This window comes from Arabidopsis lyrata, assembly GCF_000004255.2.
Source record: "Arabidopsis lyrata subsp. lyrata unplaced genomic scaffold ARALYscaffold_2, whole genome shotgun sequence".
In the NCBI taxonomy this organism is placed as follows: Eukaryota; Viridiplantae; Streptophyta; class Magnoliopsida; order Brassicales; family Brassicaceae; genus Arabidopsis; species Arabidopsis lyrata.
In genome coordinates, this window is record NW_003302554.1 from 1014416 (window position 1) to 1027719 (window position 13304).

The window sequence follows — 13304 nt, forward strand, 5'->3', positions numbered from 1 at the left end:
TTATGAATTTATGATCTACTTTTGAAAACAAATAACACAACCTTATTGAAATATATATATATATCAAACCGGAACCTCGTAGTCTACGTACATTCAACGATCTCGTCAATGGTTTTGGCAGTGAGATGATTCTTCCAGTCACCAACTTCACCTTTCCTAAAGAATACATTAGCATCGATACCAATTCTCGTTGTACCCTTCTTATTAGTCTCTAAATCTCTCAAATTACGCAAGTACGCAATTCACTCTTCTCTTCTTCCTCGGTAAATGGACAATTCAAGAACTCGGCGACTCTCTTGACTTGAACACGAGGCTCCTCAATTATCTCCTCATACTTCAAAAAGAGAACGTTCTCCTTATCTTCTAAGCTCCCTTTCCAGTAGCTCAACACATGTAACCAATAGGGTCCATTAGTCCATATAAGAGAACTCCTCTACAATATGCATCAAACATGAGCTCAAAAGTGGCTTGATTCAACTTGGTGCGATGCAACATGTTTTTATAATGCCAACCGGAGACAAACGTATCTTTGATACCTCTATACACATACACGACTTTGCGAGGTGAAGAAGAAGACTTTTTGCTGGCTTCACGCAATGTGTGGAAGTGCATGTGTGTTGAATAGAGCATAGGAGAAGGAAACTTTGTGAGATCATGAGGGTTTTGTGAGAGCAAGGATGGTTTTGGGGATTTAAAACAATTATTTGAAGGTGAGGGCAAAATAGTCAGATCACATTAGTTTAATGTTGAGAGGGATATGAAGATTAACAAAGGAGATAGGAGATTTTCTTTTTTCCAAGAGAGAGATTTGTGACTATGTCTCCACTGGATGTCTAATGAAAGACATTATTAAGTATGCAAATGAAAAGGTTGATTAGACTAGGAGTCCAAGGTACCCCTTTACCCCTTATTTTCCAATCTGTTTTGGAGCTTTTTTTTAATCTGGTACTATACTTTAAATTTGATAATGCTTGCTAGGAGTCATATGGGTTTAGCCGTATAGGGTAAATTATAGGAGATTGTTTCTGATGAAAAAGAAGACGAGAGATAAAGAAGCTCTCTACAGACGCACTATCACTTAGAAAAATCAATGTTTCTAGCTTTTGCATTTAGCTATGCTTTTTTTGTTGTGTTGTTTTGTTAAAAACATTATAAACTCGTAATAACATATGACAATGAGGCAAGTTTCTAATATCTTCAATGTTAATTTTTCTTAATATAAATCTATGTGATCTGTTTTGTTCTTTCTCATAAGCCACAATCCTACCGATTGCACACTTTGAAGTTTCTCTACTATTTTTCTTCTTATTCTCTCTCGAACCATGTCCCTAGAACACAATAATTTTAAATTTGATTTCATAAAAATGGTTAAGAGGAGAGTTGCTTTGGAGCAACTCTTTAGGTTACCTTACGTTTACGTTCTTAAAACAAATTTATATGAATCTCTACTTGCTAAAACCCTAGTTACATGGGCTAATGGACTTCTCATAAGACTTTATTTTGGGCTTCTTTTGGATCGTCTCTATATAATTCTATGTGTCTGTTTTGTTCTTTCACATAAGTCATAATAATCAAGAAAGAACACAAAAAAATGATGAGAAGCAATACACACTTTGCTGCTGCTTTGTTTTGCTTCTTCTCATTTTCTCTCGGAGCCATGTCCCAAGCTTCTCAAATACTTATTGATTGCACCCAATTCAACAATGTCACTCGAACTAGCTCTTATCTTTCAAATCGCGATACCGTCCTCTCCACTCTTCGCAACCGTTCCTCCATCGTAAGCTATTCCAACGCCACGGCCGATCTTAGCCCAAACACAATCTATGGCATGTTCCTTTGCAGAGGAGACCTAAACAGAACATCTTATTCAGACTGTGTCAATACCACAACGTTAGAAATCTATAAATCCTGCTTTTATCGTAAAACAGCTTTGGTAATCTCTAACAGTGTATAGTTCGGTACTCGAACTCTTCTTTCTTCACGCTCGTAGAGGATATACCTAATACCGCTAGATTCTCTTCGGACAAATCTTTGGATTCTTCGCAATTTTTCAATCGAACATTTCTTGAAAAACTAGACGAACTTATCCTCAGAGCATCCCTGTCTTCGTCGTTACCAGTTCCATATTTTGTGGAGGACCAAGAACATGTGACTCAATTGGAGGGTTCGTATGATTTAATTTACATGCAATGGTCCAGTGTAGTCCTGATCTTGATCCAAGAAACTGTACCGTCTGCTTGAGACTTGCGGTTCAAAGACTCTCGGAGTATTGCAGCCATGCTCAGTTTGCTCGGATCTTCTTTACTAAATGTCTCATCACGTATGAAATACCCGCTCTGCAACCGAACGTAACGAGTCTTGGTGTTACAAAAGGTGAGTCACAGTATATATTATTTAATTTCCAGTTTATCACCATTGGATTTTGTACTACGATTTGAGATTTTGGGATGGGCTAACCCGGTCAGGTTCGGTTTAAATTCGTTCGTTCGGTTCTATATGGACCGGACCAGAATTGTCCCTTTTTTTCAACTTATGAAAATCGGTATGGTTCATCCTTGACCGAATTAAACCGGGTTGACCTGAATATTTTTGGTCCACCGTAACCACCTATCTGCCTACAATCCAATTATAAAGAATGAACAACTAAAACATGTTTTATCGAAGTCAACAAAATTGCATGATCCACGTCGTTTTCGTGGAACTTGAGGCGATTGAATTGGATTATCCTCATCCAAAAAAGTCATGTTGACTTTATATATTGTTAAAGTTAAAAAAATATAATTTTCTAAATTGTTTTTGAAATTAGGGTTCAGGAGAAAAATCAGTGACTACATGTTCACTTGAATCCTTAATTTCTAAGAGGTTTTAAAATTAAGGTTTAGAGAGTACCCTTTGTTTTGAAAACTATTTACACAAAAAGTCATTGTGTTATAAGTAGATAAACTTATTAAGGTTAGTTTTGGGTTTTGGCAAACTTTATTTTGTGGCGAATCGGATCGGGTCGAATATATTTTTTCTAAACCGCAAATCATAAATTTTGGATCTTCCATTATTTTTGATATTTTGTAGTTATTTGGTAAGATTCTCTACACGAAAATCACAATATTATTGAGTACATTAAAAATTGCATTCTAACAAATAATGATTTAATGCTAGCTTATTGTCACGGGTCTATGTTTATTTTTTAAAATGTATAATATATTGTTATTTTTTTAGAAAAACACAAAATTTAGTTTAAGATTATATAATTGTTTATTTGTTTTATTTAGTATTTAGATTGTATATAGAATCTAACTATGAAGAAAAAAAATAAAATAACACGTAAACGGTAAAATGTAGAGTCAATTAGCTGCATAGCAATTATTTGAGAAATAATTAGGTGTGGCATACACAAATTTTTTTCTTTGCAAAACAAGAGAGAGAAAACTTTGGTTTGGTAAAATTCGGACGAAATTGCCCCTCAAATTAAAAGCGAAATGTCGTGATATCTTGTTTTTTATCGGATTCATGGATATATATCAATATATCGTAATATTCTATTAATATTGTTTACATATGATATATCACTATAGATATATCACTATATATCTTGATATATCACTATATATCATGATATGATATGATGTTCACTATATATTATGATATAGCAATATCTGTCATGATATATCAATATATGTCATGATATATCAATATATATCATGACATATATCATAATATCTTAATATATAATATGATATATGTTAAAATATCGTGATATATAAATATATATCAAGGTTTATAAATATATCTCATGGAAATTATACATCGTAATATTCTATTAATATTGTTTACATATGATATATCACTATAAATATATCACTATATATCCTGATATATCACTATATATCATGATATGATATGATATTCACTATATATCATGATATAGCAATATATTTCATGATATATCATGATATAGCAATATATTTCATGATATATCAATATATACCATAACATATATCATGATATCTTAATATATAACATGATATATGTTAAAATATAGTGATATATAAATATATATCAAGGTTTATAAATATATCTCATGATATATCGATATCTGATATAGTGGTGGTGATGGAGAGGGAGAGTCTGTTGGCGGACGGGGAAGTGAGAGACTGTTGTGGATGTGATAGGTGAGTGAAGTAAATTTAACATTGTAGTGGTTGTGTTGAATTGTATGTTAGTGGCGGAGGAGGTGATGGTGATGTGAATGAAGAATATATTGCGGTTGAAGAGAAGGTGGTGATAGTGAACGGGATAGAAATTATATTGGCGATGACATATGTGAGACTATGACGATAAATGAATTGAGAGACAAAGATGCTTAACCATCACTAGATTTGTTCTTAGCGTCGTCGGTTGACGGTGTCTCAAATCATCTCTAACAGAAGCTCAATAATAACGAACGACACCCAAACATACGACGTCTCTATACCGAATTTTTTTTTAAGGTTTATGGAGTACATTTTAATCAGAAAAATGCGATGAGTTTAATGAATTCAAAATATCATAATTTTAGATGCAATCAGTTTCACAATTAAGAAGAATCATTTGTTTGGGGTTTTCATAAAGTAAAGAAAAAAGAAAAAGAAAAAAATAAATAATAAAAGGAAAGAGAAACAAAGAAGGAAGGGAGAAAGAATGAAGTGTTTGATTTTAAGGGTATTTTAGTCTTTTTGTCATGTTTTCAAATGATCATTTATTTACAGGTTTGTCACTTCTCCTTTGACTTAAATACTTCTCAGTCTTAGGGTATGTAGTGTAATTACTCTAAAATGTATCTGTACGTTGACCGCTTCAGCTGTTTGAAAGTTTCGTTTTGACTTTTTGCTACCGTATATTAATATTTGATGTGTCAAAATAATTTGGTCCAACATGTACATGTTCAGATTTCTATAATATGTTTAATATGTTGCTCTCTTTTTATTTTATTTTATTTTATAGGGAAAAAAATATTTGAGAGGATTTTTATTGCAGCTTCTATGGTAGCACTTCTAGGACTATGATCAAATCTAATGAATTAAGGATCGGTATATGCTGCTTCATATTTTTGTTCCTATGATATGTGTTACGTGTGGTTTGTTGTGTTCTTGTCTACCATTGGAAGAAAAATTAACATTGGAAGATATTTACATCGATTCCTCCCAAATTAATTTTCTACTTAATTGCATAATTTGAAAAACACAATAATTAAAATGATATGTATCTCGTTATAACAAACACAAAATCTTATATAATAAAGTAAGGTTCCACCTCTAAGAGCAAGCCCAATGGGCAGTTCTTAAGAGATTTTAGGACTAAGTCCTTATGAAAATGGGCCAAAAATAAATAAAAAATGTGAGAACAGTTAAGGTTCGTTCCTTAGTTTAGGTTTTTTTCTGATTGTAAGAAACGCATACGTGGCACGATTTAATTGGTTGGTAAACAGAGAAAACAAAAAAAAAAATTTCTTCCTCGATTTCATTTCTCTCTCTCTCCTTTCTTGTAAACTCCGACGGCGAAAGACGATGCAAACTTCTCGATCTTCATCGTCCGGCGTCATGACCATCAAATCGGAGCAGAAAAGCCGAAGAGTTTTGTGTGGATCCGTCGTCGTCCCCCTCGAGCCATCGAATCCGGTTCGCTTGACTCATCATAGCCAGAATTCGATTCGCAGGTCGACAATAAACTGGCTTGTTTGTATTTATGGGTCTTTAGAGATTCTCAAATATCAAGCTTCTTCAAAATTGGCTTTAGATCTAGGAACTGCTAATACAATTGCTTAACATCTTTCGTCTATGCATTGTATCTCCGTAAATGGGTATATTAGGTTTTGATTCTCAGTGGCCTATATGTTAGGCTATGCTAGTTTAGTTCAATATCACCACTTACTCTCTGTGTTGTGCCTAACTACTAAGGGAAATATGATTTCTGATTTTGTTTGCTTTAATGTTTTGCTTTAGTGATTTGCTTTAGTATCATCACAGTTTGTATCATCACATATCATCACTGTTGTGTCGCTTGTGATTCTTGTTCTTTCTGCACTTTGTATCTATGTTTCTCGTATGCTATATGCTTTTACTCGTTAAAGACATGGTTTGTGATTAAGATCTCTGGTCAGTTCTTAAATGGTTGTATGTTTGTGTTATTTCAGATGGATAAAGATAAAAGGAATAATGAAACGAGAATGGTGTGGCTAGTGGTGGTGATGGAGAACCTTTTCTTGTTACAAGAAACGGTGAACTTCCTCCTAGATGGGGTGGTCCTAACGGTACAATGCTTTTGGTGTGGTGAGAAGCAATTCGTCTCCCATGGCTCCAATAACTTTGTAATTTCTTGCAGAACAGATGGAAAACGTTGGTTCACACATCAAGCACATCACCACAACAACGAAGAGGAAGACCAGTGCCTCAAGAACTGCAAGACAGAGTCCTAGCCATGTTCGTGTGTCTAAGTGTAGGCTGAGTATCTTCAAGAAGAAGATGATGTTCTTTCTTGTATAGTTTTTTTTTTTTTTGATGTGTTTTCAAATGAATCTTGTATACTTTGTCATATTATTGTCATGAATCTTTGTTATCCAAAATGTGTTTATCAAGAATGTATCAAAAACTTGTATACTTTATCTTCTATTTCTTTCTTTTCAAGCAATCAAAACTCAAATACCATACACCAAATTTGTGTTTTTCTTAAGGTCCTTACCATTGGACATAAATATTTTTAAGAGTCCCTACGAAAATCCTTAACTTTATATTTGTCAAAATTTACAATTAAAAAATTCTTAAGGATGTTTTAAGGATCCCTACCATTGGGGATGCTCTAAGCAACTCACAATAGAGTGACATGTGACACTTTCTATTATTTTAATATTTTTAACAATTCATTAAATAGAATAAACTTAATTAAAAGCTCATAAAAGCCCATTATTTGTTTTATACCAATAAAACACAAATAACATTTTAAATTGTTTTTTTGGAATTAAAGATTCATTTTTTATTTATTGGCCACTTGAAATTTTATTTTTAATATATAATATTTGTGAAGAATTAAATTTATTTATAACTTTTGGGTCAAACCTCAAATGAATACATATAAATGGGGTTTAATGAGTCCAACAGTTACAATATTAATTACTCAACCATTAAATACCATTTCAGATTTTAATATTATTTTGTAACATACAAAACACATAATTTCCTATAAGATATCGAATATTACAGATTAACATATATGATTTAAATCAAACACAGTATACTAACAATTGATTCATATACGCTAATAAATAGTACTAGATTGATAACCCATGCTGCGCCCGGGTGCTATACTTTTAAAAATGTAATTTATAGTGTGGTGGTAGAGTATAATTATTAATACACCTGGGTGCAATATTTTAAATGTGTAATTTGTAATTGTATATATTAATATAATTTTAATTATTGTGTGGTGGTGTATTATAGTGCGCAAAGTGTCAAACGGACCGGTCCGCATCCATACGGACATGCCCGCATTGGCCCGTTTTTATTTTCTACCTACAGCGGGCCGGTCCGCTAGATCCGCGGGCAAAAAAGTAATGTCCATGCCCGACCCGCTATACCCAATAGATTAGTGGACCGGCCCGCACACTTATTTTTTATATTTTAAAAATAATAAAAAATAAATTTATCCATAAAAATTTATATAACAATTATTTTAATTCAAACAAACTTTTAGTATTACATTTTTTATATATAATAATTTTTTATATTTTAAATTACTTTATATTATTATATAATTTACATATTTCATTTTAAAAACTAATGATATATTTATTTTTATTAAATATAATTAGTCCGCATGCAAGTCCATCAATTCGCAAACAAAATCCGCGAAACCTGTAATCCGCATGGGCCAAGCTCGCGAGATTAAAAACTATTCCATATTCCGATTTGCATTCATATGTTAGGGTTAGTTATTATAATCTTCATTAATTTATTTACAAATGTATTATTTGATGTAACCTAATTGGTTGAATTAATTAGGTAAGTATTAATTAAAATAGAATATGCAAAATTCGCGGTGTAAGTGCAAACGATATGTATAGATAACATATTATTAGGAAATATAGTGAAATCTTGTTATTTCCAAACCAACAATATAATATTTATTAACGTGATAAACACAATTAAAGTAAAGAAAATATTCTAGTTCTCCACAAATAATATTATTGCTATTTGAACTGTTTTCCGATTTAAATGTTGTATAAATGTTGTTTCCGGTTTTAATGATGATGTGATTATGTTTCTGTTTCCGGTTTTAATGATGATGCGATTAAATTTCTGTTATATAGTTATTAAGATATAATGTTACAAAAAAGTAAAATTGTTCCTGCAACGTATAATGTTACATAGAACATCAAAATATTCGATTATTCTGAGTGCAGGCAGAAGAATAATCTCATTATAATTAGAACAACAATGACTGGAAACACATGCTTTATACACAATACTCAACAGCAAATAAATAGGGAACAAAGAATTGTGCCAACTGAATCCTACCTCTGGATCATCAAAAGCAGCAAATACAGCATCCAGATTTACATTTTCGTAAACGATAAGTTGTACAGGAGTGTAATCCTTAAGAAACCACTCATCCTTCCTGATTTCTACAATTGTAATTCGCTGCCAGGAAAAAATGAGCAAGGCTACATTTGTCAGAATTTGCAACTTGAGATGAAAAGAGTAATTGTGGACAACTTCACCTGACAACTATGTCATGTAATGCTTTCAATTGGCACATTATCCATATTGTATAGACAACTGGCACTATTCTTTCAAGCTGCTGCTCTTGCACAACATTTATCTTCATCAGATTTTGGTAGCAATGATAATGCGAGACTGGATATGAAAATTTATTAGAAAATCAAATACACAATCCTTTATATATAATTTAGAATATAGGAATAGCTAGAATGAGTTAAGTACCTGAAGCTCTTCCAGTATTATACAATATATTCCAATCTTCCATGTAATCTCACCTGCAAACACACAGACCCACAAGTACACATCATCAAAATAGTCAAAGTTAAAACTCAAGAAAAAAGACAGAGCCGAAGAAAGAAAACATACGGCTGGATGTGTCCACCAATGCCACAATTTTTTATTCATATAACTTTAGAAAATTAGTTTACAGGAATAGCAAGAATGAGTTAAGTACCTGGAGCTCTTCTATAGCAGACTCTGTAATCGGATTTATGCGTCTCACTCACTAACAACCTGTTATATGACACAAAGTTTAGAACATCAAACCATGTATAATAGTTATTGAACAAAAACCATAAACTAACATAAGGAACTCACAAGCTATGCTGAGTTCTGTAGTACTGCGGCAAGCTAAGAATTACTGTTAATAACAACTTTCATTTTCTTGAAGATGCAACAACTTAAATCGGCAATGTAACCCCATTAAGAATTGTACGAACTCGCGAGGATGGATATGATTTTAGCAACAGACATCTTACCATATCCTTCAGGATCCTTTCAAATGAATCTCATCAGATGATCTGTGGTCGCCAAGTTCAAGTCGCTGAAATAATAACAGTGATTTTAAGTAGTTAACAACTTGGAAACCAAAATTGGGATCACAAGTCTTAAAAGAGGATCTCAAGTCTGAATCTAACTAAGAACATTCAAGCTCACCATATTCTGGTAAACCATTTTTCGAAAGGAAGCTCCAGTGTCAATAGCTTGATCGTTCTTAGATTCTCTCTTATGATCTTTTCGATCATTCTTCTTCACAACCAAATCCGGTTCCTACTCACCACCACGCTGCTGATGATCTCGATGAACACTGTGATTCTTCACCGGAACATATTGCTGATTATGATGACGATTGTGATGATGGTGAAAGCGATTAAACAAAATCAATCAAGAAGAGAAGAAGAACAAAAAGAGGCGAGAGTTACAATCGTTTTTTAGGTCATCGTGAAAAGATCCGCTTGTGTCGGATCCATTTTAATTCCTATAGGATCCGCGTGTTTTTAAGATGGGTCAGGTTTTGGGTAGGGTCAATTAGTTGATTTCTACCGATTTTAGCCTCAAAATAACGTTATGTCCAAACGAAATTTGTGGCATTTCTCGTAATTACTCCCTCCGTATTTTATTAATTGTCGTTTTAGAATTTGTATCTTGTGAGATTGGATGTCGTTTTCAAATTTTCTATGCAAAATTTTTTCCTTTTTTAATGTTTTTATCAATATTTGAAAAAGTAAAATTTGAAAAAGTAAAATTTTTAATGTTTTATGATATCATAAAACATTAAAAAGTAAAAAATTTTGCATAGAAATTTGAAAACGACATCCAATTTAAAAAAATAAAAATTCTAAAACGACAATTAATAAAATACGGAGGGAGTATATGATTTTTTTTTAAGGCAGCTTGTAATTTTCTCGAAATCGGCTCAATTGAGCCAATTTTACTCTAATCAGCTCAGATGTCTCCTCAAATAATAGTATAGATAATTTAGAAAATATATCACGCACGGGTTATTAATGTAGTTCTAGAGTATAATAGGATGTTTAATTTGTGGGATCCACTTAAACCTTTTCTTTAGGTTGTTTATTTTGTTGGATGATTTAATGAAATCAATTAGGCGGTTCTTGTTCCTAAACTGAGAGACGAGAAAGAAGAACCAAGAAGAACCAAGAAGAACCAAAATCTTGAAGTTCGTATTCGTAAGTTCTTTCGCTTAATCTTAATCTCTCCTCTTTCCTGCATTTCTCTTTTCGATTTTCTGAGATTCACGCCTTCCTTCTTCTGCCTTTTCTTTGATTTCGTCGCCTCCGCCTTTTGATATTTCTAATGCTTAAATAAGCCCTTCGAATGTATGGAGTTTATAAACTTTTGGTCGTTTTTAGTAGTAGTGATGGTTTCCCTTGAGAATGAAGTGGGTATATATATATATATAGGACGTAAACACTTAGGGCTAGTTGTAATACATTTTCTAAAAAACTTTGTGATCAAGCAAAATATCTTTGTGTTAATTATAATTGGTTATACTTAGAAAATAAAATAAATAAAATATAGGTTGTTATGGAATTAGTTCCAAAAATACTTGAACAAATAATGGATATAAATAAGAATATGCTTATACTCCCTCCGTTTCAAAATATAAGGCGTTTTAGGTAAAAGCACGTCGATTAAGAAGATTTATTTTTAAAAAGTTCAGCCAATCATAAAAGAGACTGCATAATAAAAATAATCATAAAGTATTAAAGTAATATATAATTTGCATAGAAACTTGAAAACGACTTATATTTTGAAACAAAAAAGTTTCTCCAAAACACCTTATATTTTGAAACGGAGGGAGTATATATAAATCTAATATCTTGATAGTTAATATCTCTTAATATTAGTATCCTATACTATTAATTGGGGAGTACACTTTATAAGATACCCTTAACTAACCTTTCCGTTTGTAAAAAATTACTTAAGAATGCCATTACAAAATCTTATTTTAGAACAAATTTCATTCAATTTATTAAGGATAAATAAGTAAAATACTAATTTATGTCATTTAATTAATTTAATTAAATTATAAAACGAAAATCTGTTATTTTTTTTTAAATGACCAATCAAAATGAACATATAAGATTTGATATCTAACTTACCATATTAATTTGTTATTAATCATTAAACTTCACCTCTCATCTTTATATGATTATATTTATATGAAACAAATAAATCATCATATCATCTACATAATAAAAAAAAAAGTAATTTTTTTTCTGCATATGCCAAGATTTGAATTTTTAAAAACGCATATAAATTGTTCAATCTATAAAGGAAACAATTAAACGGGTCAAAAATTCAGACTTGAGTAATATATTTCTTTTAGACAAAAATAAATTCAACAAAAATTCCGACTCAGCAATAGGTCAGAATTTGAATATTTATATTCGATTTCATACATTAATTTTTTTGAAATGTATAATTTTATATACTACAATAAAAAAATTAAATATTTAATTTGCATCATTTAAAATAATTTTTACTTGATATTTTTAGAGAATATCATCAATACATAATAGTTCAAAAAGTTAAAAATTATAAATACTCTAATTTGATTATTTTTAAAAATATTTATAATAGGTAGCAGGTTAAATATAATATATTATATGATGAAATGAGTTTTGATCCTTATAACTATTTGAATAGTTATATTTAATTTCATATAATTTGTTTTTTGAAATTCATAATTTTATAAACTACAAAAAAAATTTAAAGATTTTAATTTGGAATGTTTAAAAATAGTGTAGAACATTTAAATATGGTTTGAGACCTCTAAATATTTGAAAATTTGATTCCGCAAGCAATTTTAGAATTAACGAATAATAGATTGTGCACGCAATATTTTAAAATGAAATATTGAGATTCTAAAATAAAAATATAGACTCCACGCACAGGTTGATTTTGGTATTATTATATACTAAATATATGTTTATAACATATTCGATTATGCGAATAATTGGTAAATTCCGTAGTTATAAATCTCAAACAAATTCTGTAATTAGATTAGCTCAAACAAATCTCAATTTCAACAACCAAAGAATTATAAATTGAAAAGGAATTTTCTCAATTAATTCAAAATAATAGCTAATTTTCTTAATTAGTTCAAAATAATCTATGTTTGATATGCGATTCATTTATGATATTTTTATTTTTGATCTAACTGAAATATATGCAATACTATTTTGTGGTTGTTAACATAAATTAACTCATTGTTCAAAAAATATTTCTTTTTTAAAAAATAAAATTATTTTCCGTTTTCATATCTTAAAAAAACAAATTATCCAACACACCAAAAAAAAAAACAAATTATCCACAATTGAGTATTATAGAAAAAAATCTATATTTATTCTAATTCTAATATTGTATATAGGGACTGACAAAAAAATTAATATTTTTTCACTTACTATTATAATATATTAAAACTTAGTTCTAATATATATATTATATAAATTTTGTAATAAATAAAATTCAACCCGTACTTTAGTACGGGTGATGATCTAGTTTAATTTAGGGAGACTCACAAAAATGCCCCTTTTTTAATACCCCTTTTCAAAAATGCCCCCTTTGGATGTCCATTTTTAAAAATACCCCTTTTATGTACAAAATGACTAAATTACCCTTCTTTTAATAAAAGATATCATAAATATATAAGGAAATATAACAAAATTAGGTCCACAAAATACAAAATATTTTTTGGCGGGAAAAGTGATCCCCAATTTTTCTCGCCATGACACTTGTAAAAATTTG

The 13304-nt window shown here is 30.7% G+C and overlaps 1 protein-coding gene, 1 long non-coding RNA gene and 1 pseudogene across 2 annotated transcripts; 2 read left to right on the top strand and 1 right to left on the bottom strand.

Moving 5' to 3' along the window:
* Positions 1–74: 74 nt before the first annotated feature.
* Positions 75–714, bottom strand: LOC110230849 (annotated as a pseudogene).
* A 768-nt stretch (positions 715–1482) lies between these two features.
* LOC110230666 (putative cysteine-rich repeat secretory protein 5) lies at positions 1483–2469 on the top strand. The gene is given in 3 exon segments (XM_021034162.1): positions 1483–1943; positions 1946–2175; positions 2178–2469. Coding segments are annotated over 3 exon segments (843 nt in total). The 5' UTR covers positions 1483–1591; the 3' UTR covers positions 2439–2469.
* Positions 2470–5328: 2859 nt separating this feature from the next.
* Positions 5329–6641, top strand: LOC110230669. The gene is made up of 2 exons (XR_002333791.1): positions 5329–5692; positions 6170–6641. It is a non-coding gene; the product is annotated as an uncharacterized LOC110230669 (long non-coding RNA).
* The last annotated feature ends 6663 nt before the right edge of the window (positions 6642–13304 follow it).